The sequence below is a fragment of the Microsporum canis genome, genomic scaffold, assembly GCF_000151145.1.
Source record: "Microsporum canis CBS 113480 supercont1.4 genomic scaffold, whole genome shotgun sequence".
Lineage (NCBI taxonomy): Eukaryota > Fungi > Ascomycota > Eurotiomycetes > Onygenales > Arthrodermataceae > Microsporum > Microsporum canis.
In genome coordinates this window covers 2,530,303-2,549,101 of record NW_003299166.1, presented here as the reverse complement: position 1 = coordinate 2,549,101, position 18,799 = coordinate 2,530,303, and the positions used below count along the sequence as shown (strand labels likewise).

The following is an 18,799-nucleotide window of genomic DNA, read 5'->3' as shown; positions in this document are numbered from 1 at the left end:
AGGGGATAGAGCTATAGCTCTAGGCGTTAAGGTTATATAATCGTGTTAAGGGTCACATACGCGAGAGTAAAAGGGGGAGTCTAGTAATAGTATCTCTAGATAGGCCTTACTGCCTCGTTGATTACGGAGCGCGCGGTGACCCGAGAAGGGAATAGAGGTCCAACCCCTTACACCTTTTTACCTCTAGTAACTTTAGGATTTCGAATATAAGCCTTATATCTAATAACTTATAGATATACTAGTAACGTTAACTTTAGAATATAAGCCTTATCCGTTCCCTTTTTCTTAAGGTATTTAATTAGGCTTAAAAGAGGTGATTTCTAACCTAAGGACTACGTTAGTAGCCTATTTATAATATAGGCTATAGTTTTAATAACCTCTAACTATATTTCCTTAGGGAATTTTACTTCTATTCGTAGCGTTCTAGTTAGTAAAGTTAATATCCTACTAGAGCGTTCTATAGGCCTATTTTACTTAGGTATATACTCTACTAAGTATTTAATTATTATTCCTTCGTCTCTTACCTAGTCCCTAAATTCGGTAGTTAGAGAACGTTCGATATTAATTTAGATAATAAGAACTTAATATCTAAATTAGCGCTTAATATAGGCAACCTTACCCTTAATAGAGCGTAAGATTATTCCTTTTAATATTATATAGTCTACTTTATACTATTTAGTTATTTCGTAGAAGTAGTAAGCTGCCTATTAGTCCTAGTTATATCTAGCGGGTTTAATATATATTAGGTTAATATATAGACGTTAGAACGGAGCTATTACTCTTAATTTAAGAATATAGCGTAAGATCTACCTTTTTAACTTTAATACTCCGTAGGATTAATAGATTAGTACGAGTTCGCCCTTTTCTAGAGCTTTTAGCTATATAATCTCGATATCGTCTAATAGTTTTTTAATATACTTTAGAACTTTATTATTTAAGTATTCTAACTATTAGTACTATATTACTTTGTTTATAATATTCGATTTCGGAGCTCGCGATAATAATAAAAATACTAATATTTCTAGAGCTCGGGCTAAATATTCGGAATTATTAAATTTAACTACCTTTATTCTATATATTTTATTCGTTACCGTAACCTCCTTTCTAGACTTTTTATACCTTATTCGACCTATTTTAGTATTAAAAGTATATCTAGCCTTATCTAGAGGTTCGTCTATAAGTAGATTTATATAGAATCTAGGAATATATAGAGCCTATTTAAGAATAACCTTAAATTTTATTCCTTTAGAACTTATTATCTAGATTCGAGTATTACCTCGTTCTATTACGCTCGTTATATTATTACTAGTAAGGACTTTATTATTAAATAACTCTATAGTAAGAAATCTATTCCTATCGTTAACTATATAGTTAGTAGCTATAGTATCGTATACTATACTATTTCTTAGATAGTAGCTTAATATTTAGCTATATACTAATACTACGTTAGATTCTACTATAAATAGTACTATAAAATAGAAGTCCTCGTCGTTCTATTCCTAGTTAATTACTATAAGGTTGGCCGCGCCCTATTCTTTTTCCTTCTTCTTATTAAACTCCTTGCTTCGTTATCTTAACCTCTTAACCCCTTTTTTAACTCTTAGATTCTTTAAGGCTTCTTCTACCTTCTTCTTCTTCTTAGGGTTCGGTATCTAGTCCTTTAGTCTAATATATTCTTCTAGATAATAGTACTCGTTATATTAGTATATTCCTCTATAAATATAGATTAGAGCTAGTCTTCTAAACTAGAATTAAGTTCGTCCCTAGAAGGTAGATTTCGAGATTATTTAGGATATTAATTAGGATATTATAGGTATTAAGAATACTATTTAGAATTTAGTCTTTATTACCGTAATATTCTTCCTATAGTAATATTAGAAGTCTTAAATAAGGTCTATAAAGTTAACTAAGTTAGCTTAATAGTACTAGGTAACTATATAGGTATAGTTAATCTTTTTATTCGCTAAAATAAGGTTATCCTTTACTCGTTCTAGACGTAGTATCTTAAGCTTTTAAGCTTTCTAGAATACCTCTATCTAGTTATCGAGCTAGATAAAGACGTCTCTAACTCTTAATCTAGCTTTTAATACTTTATATTTTTATTCTACTTTATATATTCTATCCTTATCCGTTAGATAGAGGCGTTTCTTTAATCCTTTTATTATTTTATATAACGAATCCTCTACTCGGAGTTAATTAAATACTAAATAGGTAACTATTATTATTAGATAGATTTGGAATATTAATAGGGTATTTCTTTTTATTTAATACTTTAATTACTATTCTTTATAGTCCTTTTTTAGGATCTTTAGTATTTCGAGCTAGTCCTTATTAAGGTCTAAAATACTAGTTACTTAAGGATTTATATTCTTATATTCGACCTTTTTAGGTAGAGTAGTATACTCTAGTTCTACTTTAAGATCTAGATTTACTAGGTTCTAGATATTTAATTAATAGGCTAGAGCTTTAATACCCCCGTATTAAAGGTATTAGTTCTATTCGTTTTTAAGTATAGTAATCCTCGCCGTAATAGTTTTAGTATATTAATTTACTATTATTAATTAATATTAGACGAATAACGTTTAATATTAATAATACTACTTCTTATTAATAGTTAGTGTATCGGAATATTTAAATCGGACGTTATTTTAATTTAATTTATAATAGCCGGGCTTATAACTATTAAATATAAGTAAAAGTAGTGAATAATAATTAGCTAAATAAGTTTAAACGTATATATAGGTATAAATATACGTATATTAGTAAGCTTAAAGAGCTTAGGTGCAGGGTATAAGTCTCTGCTGGATATAACAGAGGCAGTGCACGTGATCTAACTACGTTGCTGACTAAGTACAACATTTGACATTTTTCCACTCTCCGCAACTTCTATTTGAAATGGCCAAGGATAATTAGAATACTAATTCCGGTGACATGAAATGGATAGCACAGGGGGTCCTATGGAACGACTATAGATTTCATCCGACTATAATACCTATATCCTAATGATAAAAGGAGCCTTATCAAACGACATGTCATCAATTGAATCTGTGTTGTAGGAGAAAATAGGAGGATGAAGGACTGTTTTGAGGTTGTACAGGATAGGGGCTACATGGCTCAGAAATGGAAAGCTATTCGGTGCATATTAATCGTATTCTCCGATGGGATACCCTGGATAAAGAAATAATGCCTATATACTTCTGAAACTTGACGTCTATATTAAGCAAGTCCCAGCTGACGGCGTCGTATATGTGCTGTGAAATCAGTATCAAGCCATGACCAAGTGTTCTCCATAAGAACTATTGCCGGGAATTCTTGATCCTCGGAGACATATTTCACGTCATAGTTTAAGAGAATCTTTGCGAGCATCAGCTCGCACACTTTCACCCCAACAAATCGTCCAGGGCAGAGGCCAGTTCCATAGCTAAACGCAAGGAAAGTTTCAGAGGCCGTTGAAGCTCGTGGAGTACAGGTCTTAGTAGCAGGGTCATAAAACCTATATGGATTGAAGGCCATTGGGTCTGGATAGTTCGCAGGGTCGGTATGAATGCATCTCGTAGGTATTCCAATACATGTTCCCTTTGCAAGATCCATATTCATAGATTCGAGTTTGAGGGGCTTAGCTAGCCTTCGAGACACACTAACTACAAGGCAAGTGGTTAATACTTAAGTAGCAAGGCCCAAGCTAGTTGAGGTATACGTACTTGAAATTGGTGCGTATAAACGCAAACTCTCACGTAGAAAGCTTTCCAGCTTTGGTGTATGTGCCAAGAAGTCCGAATCCCACCCACCATGCGAAGCTAGGGAATCCGATATCTCCTCTCTAAGAGCGTCTGCATATTCCGGGTTTGCCATGCATCGTGTCAACATAGCTCCTAGAACTGGCGTTATCGGGCCCCAAACTTCATAGATATGGAATAAGGTCTTCATAAAGAGACTATCAATATCTTTTTCCTCGGACCTAGAGTTTTCAACATGGGAAATAAGACCTTCTTTTAAAGCCTGCTTTAAAAATATAGTTAACATGGTCGAATCTCCCTCGGCTTTGTCACCATATCTTAAGAGTTTTATACGGCGTTTTATTTCGGGAATAACTTTCTTCTTAATGGTTGAGTAATTTGAGCGAAAGTTACGGTGTGTCGGGGAAAGTCTCCATAGTATGGGCCACAGGAACCGCGGACAACGATCAAACTCGTTCACGACGTCTTCAATACCTAATACATGAGCAGTAATGTGTTCCATAAGATCTGGGTCTCTGGAAAACTGAGTACCAAGGACCAAGGATGTAGCAAAATGCATCATCAAGTTGCTAGCAGTGAGTTGTGGATTAAATTTAGCCCACTCTATCTAAAAGTCAGCTATTCGTTCATAACTTTCTACAAGGGTAGGAAGGAGGATATTACCCTTGTTGTTTGGGTTACCAATCATTGAAGGTAGAAGCTCACTCGTATCCTTTAGTGTAAGAGAGTGGAGATAATCTATATGAATCTGTCAGTAGTTATATAAATAACAACCAAAGTATAAACCAAGGGCACTGACCAAAGTGTCTCTTTTGGTTGTATGCAAGGATAGCGTTGATGTGTGTCTGACAGTCTGCATTGGTATGATATCCTACAGCCGTTGCCTGTTATAGTTGTATCAATGACTTCGTTAACCCCCAGAGTATCCGAAATATAGCATCTCTAGAGAGGCATACATTTTCAACGTAGTTCATAAAACTCAAGTGACTCGCTGGTAGATTACACCACTCTTTCATTGATTTCAGTGGGAGCATAATTATCCAATTCTCGAGATCTGCCTTCGTTGCAAACGCTTTTCCTCTCTTGGTGCACTTTATAATTATATCGATAGTTAGTTGGTTTCTCATCTATCAAATCGTTGGAAGAGATCTAAACCCACCAAGTAGTAAGCACGTCGGAGGGCATCCTCCAACTCAACGCCACTTAGCTTACGCCTAAACCTCGCCTGTAGGAGCGTTTGACCGCACACGCGATGTAATTTTCTCACCGGCCATGTCCGCAGGAGAAGGTCCACATGATCGATGAGAAAGATGAACAATGCTAGAAAGCAGGTGGATAGAGCAATTGTTTGGAGTATAGGGGCATATTCAACGATGCCATGAACACCTGGTTTCCACAGAGATTCCATTGTGTCCTCGTTCGGATACCGCGAACACCTTGATTGAGTAGTGTGGAGGGGAGCTGTAACGATAACCGCAGGACGGCCACAAAACCACAGTGTACACAAGTCCTCGAGGAAGAGGCCAAACAGTGGGATAGAAGTGGTCTCCTTATACTGGTGTAGAACCCCACATGCACTCCGATTCAAGGGTCACCATGAGCCGGCCGAGGCGCATCTGGTCAGCAGAGCGATTATTATGTGCTTGTACATCTTCTTCATTTTTCTGCTTGACTCAATTATCGGTGAATTCATTTTCTTGGAGATATCAAATATTGTGCTGCAAGCTGGCTGATCTGCATTGCATGGCAGTGTAACTGGAGCTCGTATCATGTCCATGATGTGAAGTTATTGACTGCCGCTAATATAAAGCCAGGAGCCGGCTTTAAAATCAGACCAGCGCATTCTTAAGCGATAGGTGCATTATCTTTAAGTCAGAATCTCCATATTTTGGGTATCTTAAATCATGGCCAACAGCCTGTGATGAGTGTGTGACTTGTCCATTTAACATGGTAGATCAAGTTTGCGTGCATGGTTAGTCGATGTGCATATTTACTATTGCTGCATGGCCTGATACTCTATTATCTGGCCACCTTTAGTTAAACTACTATGTAAGTAAGTAGTACATAGTAGTCAAGTAAACTTGACGTGGGAGACGCTGCCCGTATGATATGCCAACAAGTTGTTGGCGGTCTTAAAATCAGGTAACGAGCTATGATAGTTATTGGCTGAATGACCATATCAAATCTTTAACTAACTCGCCGCTAGCTAGGTGTGGGAGACTCTCCCATGTTTGAGTTATACAGCCAGTTTTGTACTGTAAACCCAAAGGCCAAATCCGCCAGACACACAGAGTACATACTATGTAGTAACTGCATATTATGTTCTACCCCTGCGAGTTTGGTATATACATACACACTTGGGCTCAAGAGGCCTACCCTCTTCTTGTAGTCCAAGAGAAAAGGAGTAAATAAGGAGACGAATAAAAGGTTGTGAATATAGGTATTAAATGTGGGCTGGAGGTACACGATCAAGGGCATCGTCATGTAGTTAGTGTCTCTCTGACTCTCTATGGAGTATTATGTATGCCGCGTGTTCCGATACCGCCGATCATGAAAAGGTGGCTATCCGAGTTGGCTGGCAGGAAATCATATATAAGCAAATTGGTAGTCTCCAATGACCCTTCAGCCATCCACAATTATCTCTCCTTAGTTACTCAACAGAAAACGTATCTATTTCTGCTGCCATGGGGCCCTTGGAGTGGTTTGCGTTTGCCGTTGGGATAGTAAGATTTTTCTATCTCAATCTTGTGTTTTAATTTGGCTGTTTTCTGACAATTGTTCATCCAGTGGGTTGTATTTCATGTCGGACTAGCTCTTTATAACATCTTCCTTCACCCTTTGAGAAATTACCCAGGTCCCATTCTTGACGCGGCCACCCAGCTCCCATACTCATATCATATGATCAAAGGTGATAACACAAAATACATTGCAAAGCTTCACGAGCGCTACGGCGATGTTGTCCGCGTCGGCCCCAATGAGCTGTCGTATATCAGTGCATCAGCTAACCGAACCATATTCGGAGGAAAGCCAACTGAAGAAAACATTTATGAAAAGAACCCGGTCATTTGGCTCCTAGGGTCTACTGCTCCAATCACAAATCTCTTCTTTGCACGGTTTCATGAGAATATTCGGTACCGCAAGATCATAGCACCCGCTTTTTCTGAGGCGGCGATCCGTGAACAGGAACCCATTATCCAAAAATATGTCGATGGGCTGATTAAAGGTCTGAAAAATCGATCTGGACAGGCTGAGTTCCCAGACTCCAATGGAGTGGTAAATATTGCGGCTTGGTATAATTTCGTTGTTTTCGACATTCTCACACGCCTCTCATTTGGCGAGGCCCAAGGTTGTCTTGAGAACGGCCAGTATGATCTCTGGCTTGAAGGGCTGTACGATGGACTTGTACAGTCACATTTCGTCCAGGCTGCCCACCGGTTAAGGCCGTACCATAGCATACTGGAACGCTTCATCCCTTCACGGGTAACCAAGGCCCACAACTCTCAAACGATGGATTATTACCCCAGGGAGTTGAAGAAACAGCAAGACAAAAAGGAGAGTTCCATTGCAGGCAAGCCACGTACGGAATTTGCAGCCTTTTTCCTTGATGGTTTGACTCATGAGGAATTAGAGGACAATGTCAACGTCCTCGTCGCTGCCGGAGCTGATAGCACTATTACTACAATGTCATCCTTGACTTACTATCTCACCCATAACCCGGAGTCCTACCGTAAACTCAAGAACGAGATTCAGGGCGCCTTCCGTGCAGAGCACGAAATAACTCTAACGGCCGTCAAGCATTTGGAATATCTCGGAGCTGTCATCCGGGAGACCCTGCGTATACATCCTCCAGTTCCAATGGGCCTTCATCGTGTGGCTCCAAGCAAAGGCGCTGTAATCGATGGGCAATCGGTCCCTGGCGGAGTAAGTGACAACCCCTTTTCACACCTTTCTTATTTTGAACGGTTTTTTGATTATGGGAACTTTTGTAGACTTGGGTATCGGTAGCCAACCTAGCTGCTAGTCGCTCACCCAAATATTGGCGTGACCCTGAACACTTTATCCCGGAGCGATGGCTTAAAGAAAATTCTGACTTCGACGGCGACAAACGAGAGGTTCATACTCCGTTTTCTATTGGAGTGCGCAACTGTATCGGGATGAGGTAAGGACCCCAATCTTCCTCCAGCATCACATTTAACATACTAATGCAAAAACAAAGCTTTTCGAACGCTGTTTTGCGGCTCGTCACAGCTAGGTTGCTCTGGAATTTCGACCTCCAGGCTCAACCAGATAACATCGACCCGCACGATCACCTTGAGTACGCAATCTGGGAAGCCAAGCCACTCCGGATTAAAGTCTCCGCGGCCAATGTCAAAAACTAGTTAACTCCTTCATCCCTCTTTGGCCGTTCCCCGGTGATATTGATGCCAACAAGTAACTATTTTACTCGATAGAAAGGGTGTTTTTGACACTGGTTAACGATCTCATCGACTGTGTGCCCATACGTAGCTAGAATGAAATTTAGACCACTCGTGATCTTCTGTCTATGCAAAGTTCTTTGAATAGCAGGTCGCATGACTTATCATACTCGTACTATAATATTATAATTAGCAGAGTAGTAATATATAGATACTGAGACTTATTTACCTTCCACGGATTCCGAATAACCGTCGTGGTAACTCTGCCGTTGATCCATTCCTCGTTTTTAAGTTTAGTACTCACGGCTTCTTCTGTATACCTAGGATGGGGATTTCTCACAGCTGTCGAAGCCGATGTATAACTTTGCTATCGAGGAGCAACGGTGAATTCTAAGGTCATACGCAACTGACATTCTTCAGTGAGGAAGAAAACGGTTGAAGTTGCAATTTGAGCTGAAGAACTTTAAATCACGTGGAAGAAAGCTATTATATAATCCGGGTCCGTGCCAAGCTTAACCTTAAGCTCAAATCAAAAGCGAAAAAGCGCGAACGAGAAAGGCGAAAACGAAAGAATATAATAACTACAACTCTTCGTCTTCAAGCTCTGCTTTACCATATAGTCTCTACAGGTGCTAATACCATATTTGTTTATACTGGATTTTACTTCTTATACGCTTTTATTCCCGTGAAAGGTGATAGGATGTCTTAACTAGTCCTCTGCGGAGGCTCAGGGAAGGGGTCTGGTCACCTAGATGGTCATATTACTACCGGAACCTGTCCTTAGAGATGCTAAAACTGGGTCTTTGGGCGTATTATTCCTCTGTTACTTTTTCCTCAATGGCGAAAAGTTATCTCCACGCTGAAGGTTTTAGCAATTATGGAGTTTCCAGTCAATGCGGAAACCAACGTTAGAGTCTTTGTATGTTTGGTTAATGGTACGAGATGTCTTCCAGCAGTTGATACTAATACCCAACTAGGATGAACTCTCAACTTGTTACTGGAGGGTATATGGTGTTAGTTCTGACGGGAATGATCTGGGAAACGAGGGAATCCCAGTATCTCAACTATTTAACAAAGTCGAAATATGCACATTGGCACTACGGGACTCAGGATGCCTTACATGTCCGTCTTCTGATGGAACAGGACTTTGGGTGTTCTCTCCCGACCCTGAATTTTCTAAATTAAAATCCTGTTCTTCAAGCCAGGGTAACAATCCTGACAAAATCAGAGTTGGACAAGTACATATACAAGGTAAGTCAGCCTTACCAAAATAATGTCGATATACTTACTCACTGGGTCTTTAGAAATATTTAGTGGAATAGTGTCTGTTGCCGAGCTTTCTCAGAAACTACAGTCCGAGCCTTCGGGCAGTATTCTAAGTTCTACACAAACTAAGGAACGAGCGGGCAGCAGCAAGCTGAAATTACCCAAGTTTTTGGAGCTAACGAATGCTACTCTATATACGTCGTTCATTAGCTCTATTGCATGGTCAATATCCCTTCATTTGGCTAAAAACCACCAGGCAATACCCCTTGGAAAAAGAACGTTTTTTACTGTTACAGATTCCGATATACCACATGGCGGAAAGCCAAACTCCATGATTTCAACACTAGATATTGAAACATCTCAGAGCGGTAAGGTGGTCATATCACTTCGATCTGAATTCCAAACGGGAATAACTCAGCTCTCCGAGCAACCGGGGCTGAACAGCACGGGCGACTTACGGCTGCATGATGATGTATGGCTTGCACCCACAGGCACAATAGCTCGATACATAGGTATAGGTGGCAGTGAGTATGCATTCGAAACCAGCACGCCGTATCTCACTAATAAAAATGCATACGGCACAAGAAATGATTTTCTGGGTGAAAGCCAGAACATATGGAAATTGGCTGTTTGCTCCTGGATTGAAAGATCTGGGATACCTATAGAAATATCTGATAGCATGAGGTGGATACAAGTTGAAATAGTGGCCAGTCATCAATATCAGCGTCTAACCAAGGCTGCTAGTACCCGAAGAATTTATTGGCCCGCTCAACTATGTTTCAAAAGAGCACCGTTTTCCACCAGTTCCACGATTCAAGGAGCTGAGACTTTGTCTCGTGATAGCATTGGCCCTCTACAGTATGCACATCAGTGGCTAAGCTGTTCTGCTCCCAGGGATGAGGCTTTAAAGAGGAACCCTCCATCAGATGTGGCTCACTACCCTGTACAGGACCCCCAAAGCGAGATAGCATCACCTGATGATATGGATATCCCAAATATAGCCGAGAGCATGGCGAGGACAATAGTATACCCTGATTTTCAACCCGCCGCGGTGTATCCTACTCCTCCTGGAGGCGCATTAGGCTTCGGGCAGCTTTCTTCTGATAACCATGGCGGGCAGTATCCCCTTGACATATCTCAAGCCTCTAGAGAAGGGTCTGACCCAAATATAAATGAACGCTTAAACCCCAACACTAGGTTGTTGCTAGAAGCAAGTTCTCCTGGATTTGGTGTCGGAGTTGGGATGTATGACACCGCAGGCGATGACGACTTGTTCGAAGAGATAGGTGACAATTTTGATGACAAAGAAATAACTGAAGCGGACTTTAACTTTTTTGATGAACCTGGCCTTTCGGACTCAAATCTGGACCTTGATCCCGGACATGTGAACCATGGCTTTCTTATTCCAGACAGCGACACAGCGGATGTAAAGGCGGATCTTGAAATGAGTGAACCACCGGCCTCCACTGAACCACTTGAAGCTACTAAACACCAAGAGATGGAAACTCCAACTCTAGATAGTGGCTTGAAAGACGACCTGAATCAAGTGTATACAGAGGCTAGAAGCAGCCCACCTGTAGATGAGGAGGATGCGGAAAGAAATACAGAACGCCCAATAAGTCCACCACTCAGCCCGTCAGGAATAAAACGTATTCTATTCTCAACAACTCGGGAGAACTCAAACGGGGTCGGAAACGGAACACCTTCTATTACCATGCTTTCAACGGAGGGCGATACTGGACCAGGGCAACTTAGGAGCCGTTATGACGCGGTATCATTTCAGCATGAGCTTGACTCTTCCGACAGAAAATATGGAATTGATGGCAGATTTTGGTTTCTCCCTGGCCCAAACAATGTCAATCAAAATGCTGGTTCGGATACAATAAAAATCCCCACCATCAATGAACTGCCCTCATCCCTATGTAAAGTAGGACAGGCAACATACTCCTATAGAGGAAATCACAGCATGGATAGCCCGGATAGTGAGCGAAGTTCGACTGCTAATTCCTCGAACTCCTCAATTTCAGGGGATAGCTATAGCCAACCTGAACTCAATATGATGCGCCCCGTGGATCCCATCGATGCCAGGTTAAGACGGGGTGATTTGGAAGAAATCTTCTCAGTTAGCTCTTCTCTCCAAAGTCCCGGATTTAACGTTAGGAAGTCTTATGCTACTCAATCCGATCTAGAACAGGATGTGCTGTTAGCTGGACTTGTCCATCCTTCTGCCGACTGGTCCCTTTCTGGTTATTTCACAGCGTTTGAACCCACTGTTCGTTCAGCCCTATGTAGTCGAGATGATAAAATCCATGTGGCTCAACTACTAGTTGATCAAATTACCCAATCCAGCTTGGTGCACAAGATGGAGATTATCTCTGAGCAAGACGAGAACGATACCTGGCTCTCGTTTCTAGACGATATCGGCACTCTGGGCCAGTCTCGCAGGCCTAATCTCAAATGTTACGCATCCATAAGCGAGGGCAATCAACAGATGAAGGACGCAACCAGTGGTGCCATCATTAGCCTAAGACCACCGCATATACATATCCGGCGTGGAAGTTGTTCACTTGATGTCTTACCAACTGCTATCCCCTTTTGGGAAACATTCGGCCTTGGGCCTCTCAAAGGGAAGAAGGATATTATTTCATACTGTTTGCATCCAGTCTCCATGCAAGAAGGTGCCAGTGCATTTCTTGACAGGCTAGGCCTAACATATTTGGGTGCTAATCTTGGTACATGCTCGCACCCTGGGAGCACAAAGGGCTTAATTCCATGGTCCCTTAGCCAAAATAAACTCGACTACTCCTCTATTATGCGAAAATTACAACATATTTGCGAAAATTTAGGTATGTAGCAGATCGGCTCGCTTAAGTTGCCACTAGATCTAACAATCGGAATAGGAACCGCGCTGTCAAATTTAACGATGAACAACAAAAGTATTGTTGTTTACATTGTGAACCCTTTCAAGATTGGTGCAGCTACAGTAGACATATGTGTGGCTTTCTTACGCCTCTTCCACAAGTATATAGAGGAGGCTGACAAGCGTGCAACTCGTCGTCTTAATGAGCTGGTTTTGCAGATCATCCCATCCGACTTCATCACAGCTAATGATTCGCTGGTCATACCAACACAAAACGACTACCTACGTCTTGCGCTAGAGGTCTACTCTCGCTGCCCTCCGCATGAGCCCGTGTTAGATATGTTTGGGTGTGCTCCGGCATTTACCTTAGCGGCCCCAATTCCAAAGGTGATTCCTTTTAGGTTGACGGTAGATGAGGGTTCTCCCATGGATACTTCGCAGCCATACCATGTCGCATATTCTGTGAGCTATGACCAGCGCTGGGTTACTGCTGCGTGGACCGATAGCATAGGTCTTCGCCAGTTAACTCTGTCATACTCACTACGAGAGGATATTTCTCGCACTTGTCGATCAATGTCTGAGGTTAGAGAAGATATCTGGCAAACAACAGTAGATATGACAGGGCTATCTCGCGGTCGTTGGCGTGTTGTCATTGCTAGGGACGAACCAATGGACGCAGAAGAAGTAGCAGGTATGAACCCTCACATTACCCCTACCGCCGAGTAAACTCACTAAATTTATATAGCCTGGGTCAGTCTTGCAGCTCACCATAATCAACATCAATCCGGCCAAGTAGACTTGATCCTACTTACCGTAAACACGAAGCCAAACCTACGTATGAAGATACCCCCCCCGCCTCCACAATTAAATATACTCTATCAATCCGGCAACGCATCGACTCCAGTTTCTACGCCAAAACATAGCATTTCTTCTCCCGACCAGTTTACTACCGCCCAGACCCCACCAAATATCTCCAGCTTCGCTGTCAATACCCCATCTTCATCATCCGAACTAGCCCAACCTCAGACCCAGCCCCAGTCTCAGGTTCATCCAACTCAGATATCCGTAGATCCCAACACTGAGACTCTTCTAGTCGATAAATCGGACGATGCTTGGGCCCTTATATTATCTCAACGCCTGAACAATTCTCAATCATTCACTACTTATACGCCTGCTCTCGCAAACGGGTATCTTATCTGTCGTTACGGTACTAGTGATACAGACTGGATGGCCTCCTTGATGGTTAATCTAATACACACTCAGACCCGAATTCCTCACAACATTCTTTTGAAGGATCTGCTAAGTATATACCGGGATATGGCCTCATTGGCTAGGACTAGAGGAATCACCTATTCTCGAGGAAATCACGCTATCCCCTGGCATATTTCAACCGCCGTCAAAGGGCAGGAGTTATTGGGTTGTATATTATGAACAAATGAATGTCACTTCAACTTTTAGTGACCCTTTATCACTGATTCCCGTATCATAGAGGAATATTATATATTAATACCGTTTATGTTTAGGGCTAGAGTGGATGCTGTTCTTTGAATTATTGAGATTGGAAGGTATATTTGATAGTCAAAGCTTCGGTATAAGCCCTGAAACTCCCTCGTCATATACCTGTGCGAGGCCAAGAAGAAAAACCAACAATTTCCATGTTGAAAGATTTCCAGCCCCTTAAAGATAACGGCCTTCTCTAAAGATTTCCTCAAAAGCGTATTCCAGCAGAAACGCAGTATTGTTATTAACTTTCATGTTGTCTCTCCTCATAGCTTCTACCGCCTTCTTTTCTCGTATATCCAAAGCCTCACGTAGGCGATGAATCTCGCTAAGCTCATCCTGAAGCCGGGGCTCGATAGACTCTTTCTCCATTTCCAACGACCTCATGAACACGCCCATAATAGCCTGCATCTTGCCAAGCCGAAGTGCCCTGGAGTTATCACGGAGTGCCGCCAGAAACTGAACCGCATTTTGTACTAGTCCTTCAAGTTTGTCGAGACTGATACGCACACGGTGAACAGAAATGTTGCGGAGCTCATAGCTAGAATGAAAGATTCCTTTTATATTTGGATAATCCTCTGTTCTGAAAGCGTCAATAGGGATCTCATCGAGGGCTTTGGTTACGGCCACGGTCCATTTACTCAACTCGATGGCTTCTGGACAGTCCCACATCTCCCTCAAAATCAATCCGGGAGCCCATTTCGTTGTGAAATCAAAGCAGGCTTGCTCGAGTAGGCTCTGGGTCTTGGTCAGGATCAAATGTTGTATTTGGTATGAGATACAAGCACATCTCGAAGTAACATGCATGGAGGACATTGGACTGCGGTTGGGGCCTGCGGTTTTATCTTCAGTAAGCTATTTAGCAATGACAATAGTCATCTAATTATATGACAGAGAAACTCTATACCTTCTTCAGTTTGAGATTTCTCGACTTCCACCGTCTTGCCGACAAGACACTCGCCATCATCTTCTTCCGACACACTATTGTCACCAGTATCCTTCAATGAGCCTTTTGGAACCCAAGTATTGGCACTATATCCCCCTTGTACCGTTTGATAAGCCTGACTTGGTTTTGGGTCATGTTTTTCCGCATCTTCTAAAGCAAAGGCGTTGTCTTTCAACAAAGATTGCAAAATATCAACGATCTTATGAAGGCCCAAATCCGCAAGCAGATCGCTGGGAGGGCACTGGTAAGTTAGTAATTTCGTTAATATTGCCTTTCTTCGCCGAATCAACGCGTTTTGCCCGACGAAAAGTGGCTGGTAAGCCTGAAAGACCCTTTGCATATCACCTTTCAACGGAGCCATGTTTTATAGAAGTGAAATTTGGTTTTTGGCCGGTATGTGTCTGTAATCAGCTTTGTTTGATTTTCATAAGTAAAGCGTAGGATAGGCAAATTTGGTGAATCCTAGGTTTGAATATTAAGACGGCTTCTGTATGTGATATAAGGGAAATCTTCGTCTAATACAACGAATACATCGCATTTAAGACGACAACTCTCGCTCACACAATCCCAGACCCAAAAATGAGATTGTTTCCAAAATGCGGCAAAGAGAAAATGTGCGTGAGAATTGCAACCAACTGAGCTAAGCAGTGAGGCAGTGCCTTGAAACGAAGGCCGTAATCAGCGTGTGGGGGTAGTTAGGCAGCACCAGCCATATACTATCCCAGGGGCACATTTCTGGCTATTGATGAATGGGAATCTCTATGGTAGGTAAGTAAATAAACCATAGTCCTAGTATATTCCTGTCATACTGAATGATATTCAATTTCTGCGAAAAGAAGGGGGCTTGGGGGAGAAGAATTCCCTCGCATGTGATAGACCGCAGTTAGAAATCCATGGATATATTATGGTTATGATATTTTCACTCTATCAGTCTGTAAGCCCCTATTTTTGTGCTTCGGGGTAGGCCCTACTGAGCAATTCCATGGGCAGAATTGCTTGGTTTCGATTTTCTAATCAAGCGAGCAGGCGCAGCAATATGCAAGAGATGATGGGATAATGATTCCATAATCCTGACAAAGTACTCTAGCTAAAAAAAAGTTGCCACTGTTGAAAGTAGAAACTATCAGAGGATGGAGTCCTCGTTTGGTATGAAAGACGGAATACGGTTGAAGAGCCGCGAGTAATTTTGCACCAGATGCATAAACCATTTACCATGAGGTGCGTAAAGAGGCAGGATTATTAATCCTAACGGAAAGTTGCATTGCTTCGCCGTTGTGAGATGCATGACTCTACTGTATTTTCGGTGATGCTGGGGCTTAGCATATTTGCATGGAACTGGTCCGAATGAGATCATAATACCAAGGATGCCGGGCAAGGAGGGATTGAATCACTTCCGGCGATATCCCGTATGGGGTGTATGGCACATCATTGACGGCAGCGAGAAAAAAAAGAAAAAAGAAGTAAACTAGGATAGAAGCGGGAGTAAAAGAGGGTGTCTAGAGGCACCAGTGATAGGGGAAAACCTCCATGTACGCCACTCACTCATCACCTAGAATGTATATGGCCAAGGTAAATAGTGGGACTGAAGGCCGAGGGGAAGATTTGAGCACTGCTGCCTAGAGTATAAACCACATGAGCATGCTTGAACGTCAGAGGCCGGCAGCCGGCGCTGGTATTGGACATGTTATTGGTGATTCAACTTGCAGGGAATTGGCATAGGCGGAAAGTATGGTGGATGCAAAGAGAAAAGACAAGAACTGAATCGGGGATAACACGGCGTAGGCAATGCGGCTTTTTCCACCTCTGAGGTAGGGAAGTGGAATAGCACTGCGAGTGGCGATGAAAGTGAACACATAGCCAGGCTCACAATCATGATCACTGAGACTAATGTAATGCAAGGCAGAATTCCGCCATTATGATTGCCTGGATATCAACAGCAGGGTAATGGTAAGGAGTATAGAAGAAACCAGAAGATAGCAGCAGACAATGCTGTTCGTGCAACAAAATTTTGCAGAAGCTGCACACCAAGAAAACCTCCTTTCCCGCGATGCAGCAAGAAAGATTTTTCACTGCAAGGCTGATACGAAAACAAACACGATGTTTGAGAGGGAGAATCTAGCACGATTCCTCCAAACTATATCCCTATCTACCCCCCACGCTTAGGCAAGCCAGTACTTATCGGTAGTATCGCAGTATCATGGGTATATTGTGGAGCAATTCTCATTCTGTAGACCTCTAAAAAAGCCAGGCTTTCTAACTGTCTCCCCGAAGAAGAGTGCGTTGGGCGCGGGATAAGTCTCCATATTGAAATGGAAATCATTGTTTAGATTGAGTGTTATGAGGGTATTGAGGCGCAAGCGCGATAGAACAGATCTAAAGCAGGCCCCCAAACCCATCTCTGTCGCTCAAACCTCCCCCTGACCACCTAATGTCGCAGAGTGACGTCCTATTGACATCTTGTATGGCCAACGTTTGCTCGAGGTCGAAGTTTGGGCGCTTAAAAAGAAAAATCAGCCCATAAATAGTTGTTTGCTTAGTTTGCAGTAGGTATCATGTGACCAGGAGGCCCAAAATAGAAATGACAAAGTTTAACGACTTCAACTCTTCAACTTCACCAGGGAAAAACAACCAACAACGGAGAGCAACAAGATGTTGGAGGATAGTGTTAGAGAGCTGCCCCTAATAGCCAACGAGGGACGGCTCGGGCTCGAGAGAAGACACTATGCCGTTCTCGGAAAAGCTCCATGTTCATCTCAGCTGGAGTGATTCAGTTTACCGGGTAGAGCAGAGGCGGTGCATGATTTATGGGAAAAGGGGCCGTCACCAGCCTCGCTCGTTTGTTAGTTTGTGGCTCGACTCAGACTACTTGAAACTCTAGGGTGGCAGGTTTGGTAACCCACTCTTTGGTGCTGTGGCTTCGGGAGCAAAAGTGCTCGGATAATACGGAGTGATTTTTGTTATTGCTATCACCAGCCTCATCCATCGCGAGGTGTGGCTTTCAACACTAAATAAAAGGCTGAGCGTCCTTGAGCCTCAAAGATCGGGCGTGGGCATAAGCGAGGTTGCGAAGTATCTGCAATCGGAGTGACTCAACGAAAAGATTTGCGCTGCCTCGTCACCACCCCTACCTAAAAAAATATGAGTGGTCATCCGGACGATTGGAGGGGGAATTCCAACTTGATCAATAGCGAGGGGAAGTAATGTCCTATAATTCTACAGCTGTTATTGGGCAATGCGCACACTCATCCCACGATGTTGGCGGACAGGCACAGGACTCCTTTCTTGAACTGTGTGCCACTCAACTTTCCCCAAGCTCAAGCTACCAACTACTGTGACTATGACGTCTGCCTCTTTCTCTTCTTTATGGCGGTTGACCTGACCCGTGGATAAGAACGGGGTAACATGGAGTTATTCGAGGCACGGTAATTTCACTACTCGGGAATCCGCCTTGGACGAAGTGAATAGCTTGATTGTATAACCAAAAAGATCAAGTACGATACCTGGAGGAACTATCCGTGGCAATAAGCAATAAGCAACCCAGGGTGTAAGCTACCGAGGAATCAAAATTCGTCGGCGCCTGCTTTTAGCCTAGCGCCCATGCAATGGAATGTTCCGCCTTGCGAGATCCCAGCTGCTGCGCACATCCTGGGGTGTGCTAAAGGTGCAAGAGGGTGTGAGGGTTTAGGCATCCATCTTTCAAGCTTGGCTTATTATCATTAGTAAGAATAGGCACCAGCAGGATGGTTTCTCACTATTGGCTAAGCCTCGTTCCCCAACGCTGCTATTGGGCGCGAGCTGCTTCCAAGCTGTGTCCTGCGATCTCGTAAAATAGGGTTGCCCAGCGCGGATACTTACAGATGGCTTGGCTCGAAAGTCTAAGCGGGTCTGAGCTTTTTTAGCTGCAAGTTGAAGATGGTATCCGATTACCTGCTCATCAGCCCCCTGGAATATAAATAAGCCTGACATACCCCCTCCTCGTTGACTACATTTCCTCATCAGTCAACCAGATATACCTTTCATTGGAGTATTTCAACCAGGCCACAACTCTACAGCGACAATAAACACATTACCATAG

At 42.6% G+C, this 18,799-nt stretch overlaps 4 protein-coding genes across 4 annotated transcripts; 2 read left to right on the top strand and 2 right to left on the bottom strand.

Annotated features, from left to right (window-relative positions):
- Positions 1-3,216: 3,216 nt before the first annotated feature.
- Positions 3,217-4,864, bottom strand: MCYG_04917 (cytochrome P450; the record flags this gene model as incomplete). Its single annotated transcript, XM_002847134.1, has 5 exons — positions 3,217-3,641; positions 3,702-4,340; positions 4,401-4,475; positions 4,537-4,621; positions 4,694-4,864. 5 exons carry the CDS (start codon positions 4,862-4,864, stop codon positions 3,217-3,219), a joined length of 1,395 nt encoding a protein of 464 aa, XP_002847180.1.
- A 1,557-nt stretch (positions 4,865-6,421) lies between these two features.
- MCYG_04916 (benzoate 4-monooxygenase cytochrome P450) lies at positions 6,422-8,116 on the top strand (the record flags this gene model as incomplete). Its single annotated transcript, XM_002847133.1, has 4 exons — positions 6,422-6,460; positions 6,525-7,658; positions 7,727-7,896; positions 7,954-8,116. 4 exons carry the CDS (start codon positions 6,422-6,424, stop codon positions 8,114-8,116), a joined length of 1,506 nt encoding a protein of 501 aa, XP_002847179.1.
- A 913-nt stretch (positions 8,117-9,029) lies between these two features.
- MCYG_04915 (conserved hypothetical protein) lies at positions 9,030-13,612 on the top strand (the record flags this gene model as incomplete). Its single annotated transcript, XM_002847132.1, has 6 exons — positions 9,030-9,071; positions 9,130-9,403; positions 9,457-12,264; positions 12,319-12,969; positions 13,024-13,485; positions 13,542-13,612. 6 exons carry the CDS (start codon positions 9,030-9,032, stop codon positions 13,610-13,612), a joined length of 4,308 nt encoding a protein of 1,435 aa, XP_002847178.1.
- Positions 13,613-13,955: 343 nt separating this feature from the next.
- MCYG_04914 (conserved hypothetical protein) lies at positions 13,956-15,085 on the bottom strand (the record flags this gene model as incomplete). Its single annotated transcript, XM_002847131.1, has 2 exons — positions 13,956-14,623; positions 14,686-15,085. The coding sequence occupies 2 exons, from the start codon at positions 15,083-15,085 to the stop codon at positions 13,956-13,958; spliced, it is 1,068 nt and encodes a 355-aa protein (XP_002847177.1).
- Positions 15,086-18,799: the final 3,714 nt, after the last annotated feature.